This window comes from Prorops nasuta, unplaced genomic scaffold (genome assembly GCF_024137725.1).
Source record: "Prorops nasuta isolate Cenicafe-Biocafe unplaced genomic scaffold, Cenicafe_Pnas_1.2 PNAS00003, whole genome shotgun sequence".
In the NCBI taxonomy this organism is placed as follows: domain Eukaryota; kingdom Metazoa; phylum Arthropoda; class Insecta; order Hymenoptera; family Bethylidae; genus Prorops; species Prorops nasuta.
This window is the reverse complement of record NW_027116800.1, coordinates 3809455-3831676: the sequence shown is the minus strand read 5'-3', so window position 1 is coordinate 3831676 and position 22222 is coordinate 3809455. Positions and strand designations below refer to the sequence as shown.

The window sequence follows — 22222 nt, the reverse complement described above, 5'->3', positions numbered from 1 at the left end:
TTTTAAAGACTGACTACAATTCTTTCATTAATTCGTCATAAATGATCAAGAATTAGCTGTAATAATAAATACATTTATCTACACAGCATTATTGTACTAAATTTATTGTTTTTAATTTGAAGCATACACTTTGCATGAAGATATGATAATTTAAGGGTAACCATTCAGTACTCTATATACAAAACTATTCATATGCTCAACTATCATAAATTAATTAAGTAATATTATAATATTTGTTATATGTAGTCGAATAACTATGATAAACCAGCATATGAATAGTTTTGTATTTAGAGTATTGCATGAACATCCTTAAAGTATCGTATCTTCATGCAAAGTGTATGCTTCAAATTAAAAACAATAAATTTAGTACAATAATGCTGTGTAGATAAATGTATTTATTATTACAGCTAATTCTTGATCATTTATGACGAATTAATGAAAGAATTGTAGTCAGTCTTTAAAAGGCTGTTTTGCTCTTGGTACATCAAGTGAGCGCTGTAGCGCAGGCGGTAAGGTTGCCGTTTATCATGCGGTGGGCTCGTGTTCGAGTCTTGGTGAAGATTAAGATTTTTTCATTTTTGTTTCATTACAAAGAATTTTTTTTTTAATAACCGTTAACTTATTGGACTCAATAATAAATAAAAAAATGCATTTGTTAACAGATTAATATAAAAACATTGAGTTTATTTTACCTCAACTCATTTGTTATAATAAAACGCATTTTCTGTATTTATTACCAAATCTAATTAATTAATGGCTACATTTGACCATTTTATCAATATTACAAATCAATTTAGGAAAAGCATTTTTATTTGCTTTGAGTTTTTAGGTAAACGCAGCACCACTTCACACGGATAACACGTAAAAATGTCACGGTTAGCGGTAGTCGCTCTTCTTCTAAAGCCTATGTTGCCTGAAGTCCAAATCACACCTATGCTCTCCAGGCATAGTTGTGTTTGTACCGCTTCCCTTTAAATTTTCTATACTGCTGCTGGCTAGCGCTTATCTTCATTTTTGTTGCTAAAAGCTTGATTCTGGCATCACTGCCGTGTGGAACTATTAGTTTGCTAATAAAAGCAGAGGCTTAATTTTAAGAGATTGCAACATATAGTAATTAATATAGATACAATTGTAAAAAGAAAACAAAAATTTTATTTTACATATATTAACTTTAAATAAAATCCCACAAAGTACTGTAAAATATCTAACATGTTATATTATATATCTAATCTGTCAGCTTCTTTATTTTAATATTCATCTCAATTATCACAGTTTGATCCTCAGTGATGACACAGTAACCACATTATGGTGAATCTATTCTTTTTTTTTAATGTTCGATCCACATAGCTTCATCCTCAGCAGTGATACAGTAAACACACGTACATTACTATATTTTAATCTGAAACAAAATCCCACAAAGTACTATAAAACATCTTACATTTTATATTATATATGTATTCTGTCATTTTCTTTATTTATTATTGTATTTACCCAAATTGCTGACTCATTTATTTTAATGTCTGTCTCAATTAACACAGTTTGATCCTCATCAGCGATGACACAGAAACAACATTATGGTGAATCTATTCCTTTTGTTTTAATGATCAATCCACATAGCTCCATTCTCAGCATTGACATAGTAAACACTTTACAATAATTTAATCTGAAACAAAATCCCAAAAAGTACTATATAAAATCTTACATTTGAAATTACAAATGTAATCTGTCAGCTTCTTTATTTGTATCGTATTTACCCAATGTGTTGACTTGTTTATTTTAATATTCATCTCAATTAACACAGTTTGATCCTCTGCGATGACACAGTAACCATAATATGGTGAATCTATTCCTTTCATTTTAATGTTCAATCCACATAGCTCCATCCTCAGTAGTGACATAGTAAACACATTACTATAATTTAATCTGAAATAAAATCCCAGAAAGTACTATAAAATATCTTACATTTTATATTATATATCTAATTTGTCAGCTTCTTTATTTATTATTGTATTTACCCAGTTTTTTCACTCGTTTATTTTATTATCCGTCTCAATTAACATAGTTTGAATCTCAACGATGACACAATAACCACATTATGTTTAGTCTATTCCTTTATTTTAATTTTGAAAATCCGCATAGCTCCATCCTCAGCACAGTGACATAGTAAACACATTACTATAATTTAATCTGAAATAAAATCCCACAAAGTACCACAAAATATTTATATCTTACATTTTATATTATAAAATTTATTGTTATACTTATCTAAAATGTTCAGTCCTTTATATACTTTTAAAAATTATTTTTATGTACATTTTACAAATTTCGTCACTTTATTTATTCACTTATACCATCAGTATATCAGCTGTCAGTAAGATTAAAACTGTCACTTTATTTCTTTATATTACTTTATAACTTGCGGTATGTATGTACGATACAATAATACTAACATTTGTCTTGGCTCACGGACCATGCATTATGTATTTTGAAATTAGTAATTAGAAATATCTATATTGCGGTCCCTCTACAGTCTCTACCCTCTGACGTATTTCCGCCGACCAGTAGTATCAGCAGCGACTATAGCGTAGTACCCAAAATAGTACTACGCTATAGGATATGTCGCTTTTGGGTACTACGGTAGTACCGAAAGTACTACACTTGGCAACCTTGTTCAGGGTATCCATGCCTATCTTATTTATTAACACCTTTGCTAGATCCACGGACACCAGCAGAGGTGTTATATAATGAATCACAAATACGTACTCGTTGTATGGTCGAAAGATGTTTCGGAGTAATGGGAAGAATGTTTCCTGTTTTAACAGTTGGTTCCCGATTCTGGACACCTCAAAAAACTCTACCATTAATAACTGCATGTGCGGTTTTATATTATGTAACAAGATTAACAAGTGAAGCAAATGATATTAACATTGAGGAATATTGTAATTTTGATAGAGTTTTAAATGAAGACCTACATGACAACGAAAGAGCATACCTTATTACAAATTATTTTGAAAGGTCAAATACTTCTTCTTTATATATCTTGATAAATTTCAAATTTTCCTTATATTATTTGATTTTCCATTTTATATGGTTAATTTATATAATATTTTTTTTTAATTTTCAGACTATTATGAAAACTATTAAGAAAAAAGAGCTCAAATAAATCCTCAGAAATTTGATTGCAGGGTGCAAATGGATTGGATTTGCAGGAAAAATGTTATTCTCACAATCAACACTGTGTATATGTTCTTTTACACTTTTATGACATTGATAACATTAATCCGATATATAATTTCACTTATAAAAGCGTGAATAGTATACAACTTTTTTGTAAGTTTAACAATTTGTTTTATTATCTCTCTTATTTATAGAGCAAGTAAAACAGAAATATATTTTATAAATAAACAAAACTATAAGAGAAAGATTATACTAATTGCTACATTTTAATTATTTATTTAATATGAAAACACTTTTAAACTATAATATAACACATTATAATCTCTTTTTCATTTGTGATTATACATTTCTCAATACAGGAAATGTTTTAGTCAACTCAGACAAACTTTTCTTCTAAGGCGAATAAATAATAATTAAACTGCCTATAATTAAATTTTTTACTAAAAATATCAATGAAATTATCCTTACATCTTTAATAAAAGAAAGTCTTGTTATAAACTCAGTCTTCGTTTATACCTTTTTAAAGTAAATAATAAAATATTATAAACAGTAACATTTTTTAACTTATGGATTCTATTAAAATCTTCATGCTGAAAGAATGTGCTCACGTTGAGCCCATAGAGTCACAATCTTCTGGTACAAACTTAGCAGGTCTCAGATCTTTTTCAATATATTCCGACTAAAATATATAAATTAATAATTAAATAAATATTTTGCCTAAAGGACTTTAAATTTAATATATTGTAAATTATTCTTACTGGACCATTTTGATGTTTATCTTGCTTATTCATTTGAGATTCCAGTAATTTAATTTTTAATTCTTCTCTCTTCAATTGAGCTTCCATCATTTTTTGCTCCATTAATGCTTTCTGAGTCATATGTTTTTTCATTATATTAGTTAGTTCCAATTTACTCAACAGTAGATTTTTTTCAATTTCTTTGCTATTTTTTGCTTTTTTAGTACGTAAATTTACACTGATGTTTGACTGTTTCAATACAGTGCCACTTCTAGCGTTATCTAATGGTGAAGTTAGGGGTTTTCGTAATTGGCTAGGGTTCCAGTTATTCCAAGTTTCGATTTCTTCATTATTAATTAAGTACTTTAAAGTAAAAACAGCAATATAAATATACAAAAATTATGTCCATAATTTAATAAGATAATATATATTACAATCATGACATTTTACTTACTTCAAACACAGGTTTACAAGGATCGTCAGGGTCATCTGGGCTATCCATATTGACAGTTTCATTAGTTATTGACAACGGATCAATTGAATTTAAATCAGAATCTAGTTCGTAATTAATACCAGTCATTGACGTACCTATAATTTCATGAACTTTCTCAGAAACTATATCCATCTTTACACTGCAAGACCCACCACCTGCAGAAACATTAAATCAAATCTTCATTTTAATTATTTCTAAACGAAAATAAATTTGTTATTTAATTAATGAAAATTTAACTACTTACCTGTTAAATATGTTTCTCTCTTTAAACTTGCATATTTTTTCCTGGAAATCTTCTTTAAATTATTCCATAAATTCCTTAGACATTTTAGTGTTCTATGCTCAAAACCTCTTATATTCTTACATTCTTTTTCTATCATCTTCCAAGCTTTATCTTTTTCTCCTAAACCATATTTATCAGTTTCTTTGCTTTCTATTATACTGGAATATTTTTTCAATATTCTTAAAAATAAAAGTTTTTCGTCAATACTATAGTTCTCAGATCTTCTGGATTTTTGGTTACTCATTTTAAATATTTAATGAGGATAAACTTGTCCACCTAGTAACAAGTATATACATATGTATTGTTTTTCACAGTATTTCACATATATTATTCAGAAGATAATTCACTCTTTTAAGGCCAATTTATAGAAGTCTGTAAACATCTATAACTGTGAAGAGATTGTCCCTACAAAAAACTTAAATGTTCAAAAATCGTTGCAATATATACAAAATTTTTAGCGTAAATTATTTAATTTGTATAATTTATTATAATGAATAAATTAAAATACCTGAAGTAATGTTCTTTCTCCAATTAAGAAGAAAGTATTGAAGTAACAATTTTTATATACTTAATATTTAACATAAATTAAAATTATTACTGAAATCATTAGCCAATATTAATTTATACCGGCTAACTTATTTTTACTTTGTAGGATGTGTGATACGTGACGGAGTTAGCAAAATGTACTATATGGCGCTGTCACCGAAAGGATTATCACACTTGAAGTTTTATTATGAGGTTAATTTTAATGGCTGCCAATCCATTTTTTTAGTTTGCATAGGTTGGTACTACTACTTAACTTGGGGTTAAGTTAACTACGCGTTGGTGAAAGTGGCCCTTGTGTGCACGGTCTCTATACAGCGTAGCATAATTCAAAATGGCGGAGTTGGCAACGCTGCTAAGGAGAATGTTTTTTCGACGGATTTACATTTTGTTGACGAGAGAGAGTGAAACAGCAAGACTACCGAGCTTTCTGCCATTCTGGCATTGCGTGCGTTACGTCAATGGTGGACATCTCATTCGCTCTTTTGGGAGGAGTTACCGTGACCGCCATTGCTTCAGCTGCTTAACTTTACAAAAACGGAAAACTTTTTCCCTTGTTTATAGCACAGGAACCATTATCAACCATTAAATATTCACAAGATTAGCTAAGAGCCACGTACGATTTTACCAAGCGAAATCTTATCATAGTATGTCCACGATGAATCCTGAATAGTGAGTAATCCTTCTTTTGCGCAGACATAACTACTACATCTCGCTACTAACTTACACAATTTGAACATCTCGTACCTATTTTGCTCATAATTCTTATATCTTGTCGTTATTATTCATTCTATTAGTTTCTTTACTAATTTTTTATCCTACCAATAGAAATTCACATTATTATGTGATAGATTTGCCTTTTTTTTCCCCTGCATTCTAATCTATATTTAATTTTTCACACTTATTTTCGTAACATAATCATAATTATTATATTGACGTTTAATTGTTCTGAAACTTATCATTTTATGATTATATGAAAAGATTTTTAACATCAATATTCTTCCTCCTTCAATTTCCAATCTTTGCACATTAAATTATTTTCTTTTTTTTGTTGTATAACTACACTTTACTTTCATTAAATATAATTTAATATTGGATCTATATATAGAGAGAATTATCAATGTTAAAAATAAACAAGGTATTTCTACAAAATTCAAGCAGCGATACTTAATTAGCAAGTTTTACTTTTTTTAAGCCTGGTTATTTTATGTAGATATAAAGGATGGGACAGGATGAGCTTTAATAAATATACTGAATTTTTTTTATACAAATGATACAAGTAGTCTTTAATTATAGCTGATGTTACAATTAATAATGATAGTTATTGAGTTTTTATTTGCATAACTTTAAAAATATTATCAATTTATGATACAATATGTTTCATGAAGTCTATTTTCTATGTATATTATAAAGTCAATAAAAATAATAATCATTATATCAATGATAAGATAAATAATAGCAGGTATGTGTGTGCATTGCTGTTTATTATACAAATAATATAACAAAATTAAGCATACCTGAACTAAAAAAGAAAATATAATGAAAAGCCTAAAATTAAACATTTTTATAAACTTTTATTATTTTCAGTGATTACTTGTTTAAACTACTTCTTATTGGAGACTCTGGTGTTGGGAAATCATGTCTTCTGCTTCGTTTTGCTGATGATACTTATACAGAAAGCTACATCAGCACAATTGGCGTAGATTTTAAAATCCGTACAATTGATTTGGATGGAAAAACAATTAAATTACAAATATGGGACACAGCAGGTCAAGAAAGATTCCGAACAATTACAAGCTCGTACTATAGAGGAGCACATGGCATCATTGTGGTTTATGATTGCACAGATCAAGAATCATTTAACAATGTTAAACAATGGCTAGAGGAAATAGACCGCTATGCTTGCGACAACGTCAATAAGTTATTAGTTGGCAATAAATGTGATCTACATACTAGGAAAGTAGTTGACTATACAACAGCGAAGGTAATTCCACAAATGTTTCATATTTCCAATCATAAACAGCTCTATAAGAGTTCAATTGAAAAACTGATAACAACTTATTTAAATATTGGAAAACTAATGTGAAGTATTTGTCAATACAGGAATATGCGGATCAGCTAGGCATTCCTTTCCTAGAAACATCTGCTAAAAATGCAATGAACGTTGAACAGGCCTTTATGACTATGGCTGCAGAAATAAAGGTACGTGTAGGACCACCGTCTAGTGCAGCTAGTGATCCAGCTAATAAAGTGAAAATTGAACATGGTCGACCCATTGAGTCCAATAAGTCTATGTGCTGCTGAGGAATGTAATGGTGAATTAACAATAACCAAAGTAAGCAAATGTTTTACCATTTATAAGTTTTATCGTCAAGTGTTGCTTTTCTTTTAGAAACCAATATGTTGCTGTACTTGAAAAGGCTTTTTTTGAAAATGAAATATAAAAATAATTTTCATTATTTCTAGAATAACACCCTATAACAGCATTTATAATGCTGCTTAATTGAAAGCATCGCTTGAGGAAAAAGGAAGAGCACGGAAGTTTTCTGTTACAGAGCACGATAATAAAAAAGTCAAGTTCAACGATTTTGGACCATAAAATCTGTTATCTGGTCAAACAATCCTTTCTGTTTCAGTCTTGTTTTTCCACAGAAACCAATTTAATTACTCATTCATAATTATACTAGTATAAGAGTCGATCGTAGTAGAATTTGTTGGCTTAGCATTAATATAGGTCAATGATCAAGCACCAAGTTGCGTATGAGAGTGATTCGAGTTTAAGGAGTACATTAAATAATATTGTGTATGATTATTATGAAATGAGGTCTTATTTTTCAGCCTAATTCTAACATACAATTTAATTGTTATTATGTTGTGTTGTAGCTTCCCTAATTCCGTGTATCATCCAACTTCTATTTACTTTAATCAACTTTTTCCTCATATATATTTCAATATTAGATTACATCCATCTGAGCGATATAAGATGCTGTAAAAGCACCTCCTCCCCCTTTCATTCCCATTAGTGTAATTTAATAATATTATATAAATAAACATTTCCACGTAAATTTGTAGAACAGTGAAATTTGCATAACGTATTTGACAAAAAAATTTTCGTATTATTTATATTTTTTACTAAGTAATATTTTATCAAGTAATTGGTATACCTTTCCTATTTTAAGTAACTGCACTTTCTTGATAAAAAGGTCTAATAATAGACAGGCGTTAACAATATACTAATCTGCCTCTCAGAAAATTTTAGCGATCTCGTAGATTTTTACACTTAATTTATACGATTAATATATTTCATAAAATGAAATCAAGCTAAACGATTCTCGTGTTTCAATGGTTAAGATGGAAATTTATATTTGGGATATAATGAAGATTCTTCCAATTGTTATTTTTTTTTACCACTTTCAGTTGTCTATGTAAGTCTTAATGTTTTCATAAAATAAAATTAATGAAATGCTCTTTGCCAATAAATATTTTCAAATGCTATCTTATAGTTTTTGTTGCAAGATAACATTTACAAAATAATATATATGTTATTAACATTTTAGAGTTTCATTTACTTATGAAGAGTAACCATGAATATAAAGCAAGACAGTATTTTAAAATTATTTTTTTACAAAACAAAAATGCATATCAGTGAGTTAACCAAATTTAGTTGCGAATAATATTTCATATAACAAAACATAATAAAAGCAAAAGATTTATCTTACATGCGCAATTACAGTATTTTTTATAAATTTCATTCATTTCATTATATACTTATTGCATACTTGTACTTGAAAACGGGAATGTGATTTCTTTGTATAAAAGAGCTGTAATCAGTAGAGCATATACATTATAGTAGTTAATAAAAATATTTTGTTTTAAATATTGGTTCACATACATTGTATCTTCATAGCACACTGTGCCAAAAACCTTTCTAAAACGTTTTTGGGCTCCATATCCTACACGCTGGAACGTTTTAAGATTGTTTTTGTCATTACGTGTATTTATGTGAGTATGTATTACAATGAGTATAACAAGTGTGTAGGGGGGGGGGGGGTAAAATAAATAAAAATTAATTTAATAAATCAATTACAATATATATTTATGTTTTAATTCTAAGCAATCATTATTGTTGGGTAGGTATTATATTGATACATAACATTTGTTCGTTTTTAATTAAAAAATGAAATTGTTGTGGTGTAATAAGATTTTAAAATAAATAAAAAATTGAAATTATGATTGCATATGATGGTTATGATTTAATTGTAAAGTGATTGTGGTCTATAAGTATTATGTCTGCATTGTTTCTAGGGATAATTTAGAAAATTAATGAATATACTATTTAAAATGCTATAAAATGATAAGAAATAATGTATAAAGTATGCATAAATAAGTATAAAGATTGTGGATTGTATCAATAAACCATACTAAATTCGAATTTCATCTTAGCAATTACATATGACGAAGACCAAGCTTTGCATTATATTGAAAATTCAAGTAAGACGATTGATCTTAGTTAAAACTGCTCTTAGCTTAAATTTGGTTTATTGATATTCCTCTATAATTTTAAGAGATAGGTAAGTTTTATTGCACATGGTAATATACTACCAGTTGAGCGGAAGATACAAAAGTATACCATTAAATGTAGAAGTACATTGGTTGCATTCAGTAGAGATAAATGTTGAGGGAGCGGTGTATGTTATAGGCTATTATTCTTAGATCCTATAATTTTATCCAATAAAAGTAGGAGTTTAAAAAGAATTACTTAACAGTTCCGCAATTGTTGTCTCTACTGAATGCAACCATTGTTAACGCAATAGGTATAACCAAAATGCCAAGCGGAGATGAGGCTGAGGTTAGTCCAGATTTCTAGCCTACGGTTGTTGGCGCGAATTGAGAACCACTTCCAATGTTTATTTCGCTGAAAATTCCTTTTTTTTCGTAATTTTAATCTATCAAAGACTTAGATTGTTTATAAAACAATAAACTAAGTTCATTTGCATTATACAAAATAAATTTTATAACGCTTATTTACAATAATCAATAGAAACCTCCACAGGCAATTCGCATCAGTAATTGCGTTGTAGGAATATTAAAAAATTTTTTTCGACCATACTGTTTTGTAGCTTATTAAATGCTGAACACAATAGTATGAGTTTCGTTAGAAATCGCGACTTCCTCGATATCTTTTTTTAACTAAAAAGTGGAATTTCGTTAGAAATCTCACGTTTTTCAAGCTTGGGCTGAGTTTTTCAAATAATAGAGAATTTTTTTAATTTTTCTTGACCATACTGCTTTATAGTCAATTAAATGCTGAATCAAAAGTATGTTTTTCGTAAGGGATTGCGACTTCCTTAATATCTGTTTTTAAGCAAAAAGAGGAATTTCATTAGAAATCTCATGTATTGTACTTAAGGCTGAGATTTTCGAATAACAGAAAATTTGTTTAATTTTTCTCGATCATACTATTTTATAGCCATTTAAATGCTGAATCTAGTAATATGATTTTAGTAATAAGGGATCACGGCCCCTTTAATATCTTTTTTTAAGCGAAAAAAAGGAATTTCATTAATAATCTCACGTTTTGCAGGTTTTGGTTGAGGTTTTGGAATCACAGAAAATTTTTTTAATTTTTCTTGACCATACCAAATTGCAGCATTTTAAATGCTGTATCTAATAGTTTGATTTTCGTAAGGGATCGCGACTCCCTTAATATTTTATTACAGCATGCATTAAATGGGAAATTGCCACATAATACTCACGTTCTGTAGGTTTCAGCTGAGCTTCGCCAATAGAGCACGAAATTGAAAACAATTTTCTCAACATTACAATTTTCTAGTTCATGATATTCTGAAAATAATGGTGTACTTATTTCGCAAGGAGGGCTCGCAACTCCATTAATATCTTTTCATAAAATAAAAAGAGGAATTTGAACGGGATTCTCATGTTTTGTAGGTTCGGGCTGAGATTTGTTAATAGCATGAAATTGAAAATATATTTTTTAGTTATACAGTTTTCGAGTCCATCAAATACTGAATGCAATGTTATACTTTTCGTAAAGGACGGCACTTCAATAAATATTTTGTCGTAGCAAAAGGAAGGGATTGCAGCAGAAAAGGTCCTTTTTTTATGTTTGTGCATATAGGTTTGGTAAATTCAGGAAATTTACAACATTTATTTCAGGTTTACACACACACAGTCTTCAAGTCAAAGAATCCTGGATAAAATGGCGTGGAATTTATGAGGGATCGTGACGCTCTTGATTTTCGTTTTCCAAATAACAATTTATACTTTATTTATTATTACGTTTTGCCGAAATTTTCTTTAATTTAATAAAGATACTCGGATTTTTAATGAGGAGCAATACTCCAAAGTATTTTTAAAATTCTCTGGTGATTTTTTTATTGCTCGTAATTGCCTCATGCACTTTTGAGGTATAGAGCCATTAAGATTTATTAACTCCTCCATTTGTTTTGTACACCTTTTGCGTTTTAATGGCGGATCTTCTTCGTAAATGTAATTAATTAGTCTCTTCCTAATTGTCCATGCTTCGTCGGTGAAATTAATAAAACTACCCGTATACATATAATATAGATCCACCAGCATACATGGACACCGTAGTTTAAGCTTATTTGTCCATTTTTTCTGTATTGCGGTGGAATATCATTCGGTTTATAGTATTTCCAGTAGTTCCAATCAATCTGGATATTTTGATAATTGTTTAGATTTTCGATAAAAATGCGATTATTATTGATTAAACAAGGAGGCGGCTTTAAGTGTAAGGAATCAATATTGATAATAATTTTTGCTTTTAGATTTATAATCAACAATGTCTAATGATCTTTTGCAGAATTAAAAACTGGTGTTAGCCATACAGGAATTGCATGTGTGTGGAGGTTTTTATATTGCTTATCCATTTTTATATCCCTCGAAAAACTGCCATCAATAATCTTACATACAAAGAATGTGTCAAAAACATTGATGATTTCTTCTTCTGCATGAATATTGTCTTGACAAAGCATCGAAAAAGAATGAATAATAACATCGTCAACACATATGCTTGGTAAGAAAGAGAATTAAGGGGGGCATACCAATTAGACTGCTATGTTCTCATAAATTTTTTTAATCATGAAAGAACCGAAGTATATTTAACAAAAGTTATTCATTTATAAGCAGGATATTTAACATTTAAGAAACAATTTTTTGTTATTAAATGGCGGACTTATGTAACTACCCGCGTAAAAAAATTCAGTCTTAGAAAGATTTTGATGGTGATTTGAAAAGTATTTGTAAGATCTTTGAAAGATCTTACATTCGTATTTCATGAAGTCTTGCTTTCGTTCATTAACAAGACAAATTATAAGCTCTTTCTAAGATTTTTCAAATACAAAACTGGCGTTTTGGATTTTCAAAGATAATTTCAAAGACAGTCTCAAAGATGATTTCAAAGATGGTTTCCAAGATGATTTCAAAAATAGTTTCCAAGACGGTTTCAAAGGTAATTTCAAAGATGGTTTCCAAGATGATTTCAAATATAGTTTCTAAAACGGTTTCCAAGATAATTTCAAAGATGGTTTCCAAGACCGTTTCAAAGATTTTTTGAAAAAATTTGGTATTAATAGTACAGGCTACCCGCGGATCAATTTTTTAAATGAAATGTAATTTCTATCATTATAACTTATATATTATTTAAAGAAAATTAATTATTTTATATTTTTCCATTGACATTGTCTCAATTTTTACTAGATCGGCTAAAGAAGGAACCTGAACTTCAAATTGAATTAAATCTTTGGATAATTAAAAGGATATGTCCGAAAACGAATGGAAAATCGCGATTTTCCAGCTTGAGACAATTTCAACGGAGCAATGTATAAATAAAAAATGCTATGCCGCAATTACCGAAGAAATATATGCTTTATTTTATGAACATAATAGAATAAACAACAAACACTATTATTATTATAATGAATCCATATTACAAAGGGTACTTGCCTTGGCACAACAACCTTTTGAGCAAGGGAAGAGTATGGACAGGTGCTATTTATTAATCTATTTACGTTAAAATACATGCTAATGCAATAGTGGTACATTTCAAAATGTTACATTATTATTAAAAATCTTTTTTACAAGGTAGGTGAGATGATTCGTATCAAGAGGCGGAGGTCTTCATTAAGCTCTGTAATGAAAGCTAAGCGCGCTATTGGCCATGGAGAGAGAAAGAAAGGATAAGTAATCGGAGAGAGAGAATGCAGCGTTACTTTAGTCGTTTCTCTATCAAAGTTACTTTCCTCACTTTATGAAAGACGCATTGACAAAATTCATTGGTTACTAGACAGAGGGGCTAACAGAAGTGAGTGAGAGGCAGCGATCAGTCAATGATTTTTGTGAATATGCGTTTCATAAAGATAAAATACTAAAAACTTTTATTAATTTACATATTATTGTCTATAGAAGTACGTAGACATTTTTCATTAATGTTATTTTTGTAGAAATAGTGCGCTTTTGAAAAATATCGAACTTTTGCAAAAATATCGGCCATAAGTTTCTTATAAAAAAAAAATAATTACGTAATTTTCTAATGAATTTGTTTGTGAAGATACAATTGAAATTTAAAAGTCAATTGGTGCAATAGTTTACATGTAGAGTGTCCGCCCAATTTTGAAAAATTGGTTTCGAGAAAGAAAAACACGTTTAAATTTCGTCACATATCAATTCTACTGATAACCCGTACACAGAACGGTTAATTTCAGCACAAGTGATCCATAGAGGATATTTGGGATATTCCAAGTCCCTTTTGGTTTGTAAGGAACAGGGTCTTCTATTATTCCAACAGGTAGAAGCAATACGAAAGCGATGAATCAGAAAGCGCTGCAAAACTAATGTTGTGAAATCATCAGGCGATCCGGGACGCTGTAGCAAAATGGTTATATTTCAACCTTTTCTATATTATCTTGGACTATAGGAGCGAGTGTATATTACTTTTATAATCCTAAAACAAGGTTGCCAAGTGTAGTACTTTCGGTACTACCAGAGATGAAACGGGAGATTGCTCATGCGAGGTCCCGAGGCAATCCCTACCGGTAGGCGGCGCTGGTGTTGGCAAACGCGTGTCTCAGCCAAGGTTGCCAAGTCCGCCATCTTGAATAGTACTACGCTCTATAGTAAGTGAATTTTGATATAAGGAATGCAGACTGCACAAAGTATACTGCCAGCGGAAATACGTCAGTAGCCATCTTAAATGCAGAACGTAATATATCAAAAATTATATATATTATATTCACAGCCTGTCACCGTGAACGGCGTGAACGAAGACAAATGTTTTTTATACGGAAAAATAAAGTGTAATAAAGAAATAAGGAGTAGTGACAGCTTTGATCTATCTGACAGCTGATGTACTTATGGTATAAGTGAATAAATAAAATAAAAATGCTTTTCCTAAATTGATTTTTAATTTTGATAAAATGGTCAAATGTAGCCATTAATTAATTAGATTTGGTAATAAATACAACAAATGCGTTTTATTATAACAAATGAGTTGAGGTAAAATAAACTCAATGTTTTTATATTAATCTGTTAATAAATGCATTTTTTTATTTATTATTGAGTCCAATAAATTAATGGTTATTAAAAAAAAAATTTCTTGTAATGAAAAAAAAATGAAAAAATTTTAAACTTCACCAAGACTCGAACACGAGCCCACCGCATGACAAACGGCAACCTTACCGCCTGCGCTACAGCGCTCACTTGATGTACCAAGAGCAAAACAGCCTTTTAAAGACTGACTACAATTCTTTCACTAACTCGTCATAAACGATCAAGAATTAGCTGTAATAATAAATACATTTATCTACATAGCATTATTGTACTAAATTTATTGTTTTTAATTTGAAGCATACATTTTGCATGAAGATATGATAATTTAAAACCATTCAGTACTCTATATACAAAACTATTCATACGCTCAACTATCATAAATTAATTAAGTAATATTATAATATTTGTTATATGTAGTCGAATAACTATGATAAACCAGCATATGAATAGTTTTGTATTTAAAGTATTGCATGAACATCCTTAAAGTATCGTATCTTCATGTAAAATGTATGCTTCAAATTAAAAACATAATAAATTTAGTGCAATAATGCTGTGGAGATAAATGTATTTATTATTGCAGCTAATTCTTGATCGTTTATGACGAGTTAGTGAAAGAATTGTAGTCAGTCTTTAAAAGGCTGTTTTGCTCTTGGTACATCAAGTGAGCGCTGTAGCGCAGGTGGTAAGGTTGTCGTTTGTCATGCGGTGGGCTCGTGTTCGAGTCTTGGTGAAGTTTAAAATTTTTTCATTTTTTTTTTCATTACAAGGAATTTTTTTTTTAATAACCATTAATTTATTGGACTCAATAATAAATAAAAAAATGCATTTGTTAACAGATTAATATAAAAACATTGAGTTTATTTTACCTCAACTCATTTGTTATAATAAAACGCATTTTCTGTATTTATTACCAAATCTAATTAATTAATGGCTACATTTGACCATTTTATCAATATTACAAATCAATTTAGGAAAAGCATTTTTATTTGCTTTGACTTTTTAGGTAAACGCAGCACCACTTCACACAGATAACACGTAAAAATGTCACGGTTAGCGGTAGTTGCTCTTCTTCTAAAGCCAATGTTGCCTGAAGTCCAAATCACACCTATGCTTTCCAGGCATAGTTGTGTTTGTGCCGCTTCCCTTTAAATTTTCTATACTGCTGCTGGCTAGCGCTTATCTTCATTTTTGTTGCTAAAAGCTTGATTCTGGCATCACTGCCGTGTGGAACTATTAGTTTGCTAATAAAAGCAGAGGCTTAATTTTAAGAGATTGCAACATATAGTAATTAATATAGATACAATTGTAAAAAGAAAACAAAAATTTTATTTTACATATATTAACTTTAAATAAAATCCAACAAAGTACTGTAAAATATCTAACATGTTATATTATATATCTAATCTGTCAGCTTCTTTATTTTAATATTCATCTCAATTATCACAGTTTGATCCTCAGCGATGACACAGTAACCACATTATGGTGAATCTATTCTTTTTTTTTAATGTTCGATCCACATAGCTTCATCTTCAGCAGTGATACAGTAAACACACGTACATTACTATAATTTAATCTGAAACAAAATCCCACAAAGTACTATAAAACATCTTACATTTTATATTATATATCTATTCTGTCATTTTCTTTATTTATTATTGTATTTACCCAAATTGCTGACTCATTTATTTTAATGTCTGTCTCAATTAACACAGTTTGATCCTCATCAGCGATGACACAGAAACAACATTATGGTGAATCTATTCCTTTTGTTTTAATGTTCAATCCACATAGCTCCATTCTCAGCATTGACATAGTAAACACTTTACAATAATTTAATCTGAAACAAAATCCCAAAAAGTACTATATAAAATCTTACATTAGAAATTACAAATGTAATCTGTCAGCTTCTTTATTTGTATCGTATTTACCCAATGTGTTGACTTGTTTATTTTAATATTCATCTCAATTAACACAGTTTGATCCTCAGCGATGACACAGTAACCATAATATGGTGAATCTATTCCTTTCATTTTAATGTTCAATCCACATAGCTCCATCCTCAGTAGTGACATAGTAAACACATTACTATAATTTAATCTGAAATAAAATCCCAGAAAGTACTATAAAATATCTTACATTTTATATTATATATCTAATTTGTCAGCTTCTTTATTTATTATTGTATTTACCCAGTTTTTTCACTCATTTATTTTATTATCCGTCTCAATTAACATAGTTTGAATCTCAACGATGACACAATAACCACATTATGTTTAGTCTATTCCTTTATTTTAATTTTGAAAATCCGCATAGCTCCATCCTCAGCACAGTGACATAGTAATCACATTACTATAGTTTAATCTGAAATAAAATCCCACAAAGTACCACAAAATATTTATATCTTACATTTTATATTATAAAATTTATTGTTATACTTATCTAAAATGTTCAGTCCTTTATATACTTTTAAAAATTATTTTTATGTACATTTTACAAATTTCGTCACTTTATTTATTCACTTATACCATCAGTATATCAGCTGTCAGTAAGATTAAAACTGTCACTTTATTTCTTTATATTACTTTATAACTTGCGGTATGTATATACTAACATTTGTCTTGGCTCACGGACCATGCATTATGTATTTTGAAATTAGTAATTAGAAATATCTATATTGCGGTCCCTCTACAGTCTCTACCCTCTGACGTATTTCCGCCGACCAGTAGTATCAGCAGCGACTATAGCGTAGTACCCAAAATAGTACTACGCTATAGGATATGTCGCTTTTGGGTACTACGGTAGTACCGAAAGTACTACACTTGGCAACCTTGGTCTCAGCCCCTGAGCGCATGAGCAATCTCCCGTTTCATCTCTGGTACTACCCAAGGTTGCCAAGTGTAGTACTTTCGGTATACTACCGTAGTACCCAAAAGCGACATATCCTATAGCGTAGTACTATTTTGGGTACTACGCTATAGTCGCTGCTGATACTACTGGTCGGCGGAAATACGTCAGAGGGTAGAGACTGTAGAGGGACCGCAATATAGATATTTCTAATTACTAATTTCAAAATACATAATGCATGGTCCGTGAGCCAAGACAAATGTTAGTATTTATTGTATCGTACATACATACCGCAAGTTATAAAGTAATATAAAGAAATAAAGTGACAGTTTTAATCTTACTGACAGCTGATATACTGATGGTATAAGTGAATAAATAAAGTGACGAAATTTGTAAAATGTACATAAAAATAATTTTTAAAAGTATATAAAGGACTGAACATTTTAGATAAGTATAACAATAAATTTTATAATATAAAATGTAAGATATAAATATTTTGTGGTACTTTGTGGGATTTTATTTCAGATTAAATTATAGTAATGTGTTTACTATGTCACTGTGCTGAGGATGGAGCTATGCGGATTTTCAAAATTAAAATAAAGGAATAGACTAAACATAATGTGGTTATTGTGTCATCGTTGAGATTCAAACTATGTTAATTGAGACGGATAATAAAATACATGAGTGAAAAAACTGGGTAAATACAATAATAAATAAAGAAGCTGACAAATTAGATATATAATATAAAATATAAGATATTTTATAGTACTTTCTGGGATTTTATTTCAGATTAAATTATAGTAATGTGTTTACTATGTCACTACTGAGGATGGAGCTATGTGGATTGAACATTAAAATGAAAGGAATAGATTCACCATATTATGGTTACTGTGTCATCACTGAGGATCAAACTGTGTTAATTGAGATGAATATTAAAATAAACAAGTCAACACATTGGGTAAATACGATACAAATAAAAAAGCTGACAGATTACATTTGTAATTTCAAATGTAAGATTTTATATAGTACTTTTTGGGATTTTGTTTCAGATTAAATTATTGTAAAGTGTTTAAGGTATCTATATTAATTACTATATGTTGCAATCTCTTAAAATTAAGCCTCTGCTTTTATTAGCAAACTAAGGCCCGGTGTCACAAGCCTTGATTAACTTAAGTTGTTGATTAAGAAGTACTGACAATCACTACAAAATTAAAATAAGATACACCGAGACATCAGTTTAAGCAGAGATGAAACGGGAGATTGCTCATGCGAGGTCCCGAGGCAATCCCTACCGGTAGGCGGCGCTGGTGTTGGCAAACGCGTGTCTCAGGTCCATCTAACCCCTAACGCCATCTATCGGAAGAGACCTCGAAGCACGAGCGTTAAGCTTAGAATAGGGTAAAACATATATGCATTGTTGCCAGAAAGCGGAGTAAAGAGAGAGCGGAGATATTTTCTCGGACCTCTCTGTCTTTCTCGCTGTTAGCTTCTAGCAGAAGAGTCGAGGCAAAATCTTTCCGTTTCGCTTTGCCGAAAATCTACCAATATTCGATGTCATTTATATTTGCAGGCCAATGCCTTTATACATGATTTTTTCAGCATATTTATTTATCAGCATTGTCGACTTATTTAAATCAATAATAAATTAAGGAAATGCGTATTTGATATATAATAATTATTTTAACTATAATTTCATCTTTATATTTCGCTTATTTCCGTAAAAACTGAATTTCTTTAGTTTATTATTGATTATTGTAAGTCAATGGCAATTTAAAAAAATTTAATCTTAAAAAAAAAAGAAAAGTACCGATCAGGAATCGAACCCGGACCCACGAATCGCCACGCGATTACCTTACCGCTTAGACCACGAGGCTTCTTCAGTGCACCGTAAACAGATAGTGTTTTTAAGGGCTTGAAATCTTCTATTGAACCATATAAATAAACGAAGAACCGACATCTTTATTCATTATTATTCTATCATAATGGTACACAAAATAAAGAATAATTATATAATGTAGATTTTCAAAAGCTTTTCCAATAACCAAGAACGGAAACTGCGAGCGTTAATTGATTATTTATCTTCGTTCTTGGCTATTGGAAAAGCTTTTGAAAACTATTCAAAATATAATTATTCCTTAATTTGTGTACCATTATGACAGAATAATAATGAATAAAGCTGTCGGTTGCTCGTTTATTTATATGGTTTAAAAGAAGATTTCAAGCCCTTAAAAAAGCTATCTGTTTATGGTGCACTGAAGAAGCCTCGTGGTCTAGGCGGTAAGGTAATCGCGTGGCGATTTGTGGGTCCGGGTTCGATTCCTGAACGGTACTTTTCTTTTTTTTTTAAGATTAAATTTTTTTTAATGGCCATTGACTTACAATAATCAATAATAAACTAAAGAAATTCAGATTTTACGGAAATAAGCGAAATATAACGATGAAATTATAGTTAAAATAATTATTATATATCAAATACGCATTTCCTTAATTTATTATTGATTTAAATAAGTCAATGCTGATAAATAAATATGCTGAAAAAATCATGTATAAAGGCATTGGCCTGCAAATATAAATGACATCGAATATTGGTAGATTTTCGGCAAAGCGAAACGGAAAGATTTTGCCTCGACTCTTCTGCTAGAAGCTAACAGCGAGAAAGACAGAGAGGTCCGAGAAAATATCTCCGCTCTCTCTTTACTCCGCTTTCTGGCAACAATGCATATATGTTTTACCCTATTCTAAGCTTAACGCTCGTGCTTCGAGGTCTCTTCCGATAGATGGCGTTAGGGGTTAGATGGACCTGAGACACGCGTTTGCCAACACCAGCGCCGCCTACCGGTAGGGATTGCCTCGGGACCTCGCATGAGCAATCTCCCGTTTCATCTCTGGTTTAAGTTGTCGGTACTGAGGTGTGAATTGTTAGAGAGTGGTTGGAACGAAGGAATACTGTGGAATATTGGAATAGTTAGGAGAAGGAAAAAGTAAATTGCAACAATTTAAATATAAATTTAATATTGAATTGCATGATATAACGGTAAGCCTAGTTGTAAATATAAATTGAATTTTTTAAATAATAAATATATTATATATATTTGTATTAAATTTATTTATATCAAGAGTATTGTGTTTTCACAGATTGTGTTTTATATTATATATCATGGCTGTCTTTAAGAGACAAACAAATTTTAATAACGTTGAAAAATTAGCCTTAATAGATTTGGTGGATAAATATGCTAGCATAGTAGAAAATAAAAAAACTGATGAAGTTAAACCAATAGAAAAAGCAGAAACATGGAAGAAAATAGCAGCAGAATATAACAGCATCTCGAACTTAGAGAATAGAGATGAAAGAGCCATTAAAAATTTATGGACTAATTTAAAAGCAAACACAAAAAAGCATTTTGCAGAATTAAAAAGGCAAACAAATCTTACAGGTAACTACATATATATTATAAAAAATAATATGCATAACTAATTTATTTAAAGTGGACATTAAGTGGTGATTTTCTTAAATGGTTTGTTTCAAAGACCATTTAACATATTAAAATCAATTTAAAATTATAGGTGGTGGACGTTCAAATGTGAAACCAAATATCATATTTGAAAAAGTATTAAATATAATTGGGCATTCAAGTGTTTTCGGTTTAAACAATAGTTTTGATTCTGATGCAATAGAAGGTACAGGCACAGTGTGGAATATTATGAATGTACATAAAGATGAAAACGATGATCCAGATGATCCAAAAGAAATTTATCAGGTAAAATACTTGAACTTGTTTCTTTTGTATAATCGTTTTGATTACACATTCTCTATTAAGTATATTATTTTTATTAACAGTATCTTTTAAAGGACAATGAAATTAATGAATGGAAAGATTGGAATCCAAGAAAGTTATCACAGCCTATTAGTAATCCTTTAAAAATGATTGTTAAGGGAGATTCTATAACTGGTGTGAAAAAAAAGAATAACCACAAAATGCTGACCGAAACTCAAAACATATTATTGAATTCTAAAATTGAATTAACAAATTTGATGAAGGAGAATTTAATTCATAAACAAGCAATAGAAAAAAATGTCATAAAGGAGCAATTACGAAATGAAAAGTTAAAAGGAAGATTGTTAAAAGCAGAGCTAAAGAAATTAAATCAACAGGAGGAAGACTTCGCTTCAAGTGACTTATCAAACTGAAATCCCAATAAAAGTTTGAAAACAACAAAAGTTCAGAAATTTTAGATTTTATTAAGAAGTATATAAAGTTTATTAATATAGTATAGCGGGGTTATTACATAATTTTTGTTTTAATTTATATCAATGTGATATGTGCAATGTGATATATGATTTACATATGTATTGTAACCAGTTTATAGTACCAATGTGTTAATTACAAAATATTATTTAGCTATGTTTAAGATCATAGAGAAATAAAAGAAATATATTTTTGTTTTAATTAAAAAGTTTAATAAAATGAATTTAATTCTTACATCATACGTTAAAAACGTATTGTTTATCCTTAGCTTTACCATAACAGTTCAGTTCTAAAATTTTAAGGCGACGTA

At 29.8% G+C, this 22222-nt stretch overlaps 2 protein-coding genes across 5 annotated transcripts; both read left to right on the top strand.

The window, feature by feature from the left end:
- Positions 1–5584: 5584 nt before the first annotated feature.
- Positions 5585–9312, top strand: Rab1 (RAS oncogene family member Rab1). 3 transcript variants are annotated; one of them, XM_066747317.1, is made up of 4 exons: positions 5585–5905; positions 6821–7217; positions 7337–7548; positions 7626–9312. In XM_066747317.1, the coding sequence occupies exons 1-3, from the start codon at positions 5883–5885 to the stop codon at positions 7535–7537; spliced, it is 621 nt and encodes a 206-aa protein (XP_066603414.1). In that variant the 5' UTR covers positions 5585–5882; the 3' UTR covers positions 7538–7548; positions 7626–9312. The 3 variants fall into 3 exon arrangements, with proteins under 3 accessions (XP_066603414.1, XP_066603413.1, XP_066603412.1); XM_066747316.1 differs by having other exon boundaries at positions 5590–5905; positions 7337–7568; XM_066747315.1 differs by having other exon boundaries at positions 5601–5905; positions 7337–7568; positions 7700–9312.
- An 11250-nt stretch (positions 9313–20562) lies between these two features.
- On the top strand, positions 20563–21907 carry LOC136785983 (uncharacterized). 2 transcript variants are annotated; one of them, XM_066747383.1, is made up of 4 exons: positions 20563–20699; positions 20801–21099; positions 21230–21423; positions 21516–21907. In XM_066747383.1, exons 2-4 carry the CDS (start codon positions 20823–20825, stop codon positions 21852–21854), a joined length of 810 nt encoding a protein of 269 aa, XP_066603480.1. In that variant the 5' UTR covers positions 20563–20699; positions 20801–20822; the 3' UTR covers positions 21855–21907. The 2 variants fall into 2 exon arrangements, with proteins under 2 accessions (XP_066603480.1, XP_066603479.1); XM_066747382.1 differs by having other exon boundaries at positions 21504–21907.
- The last annotated feature ends 315 nt before the right edge of the window (positions 21908–22222 follow it).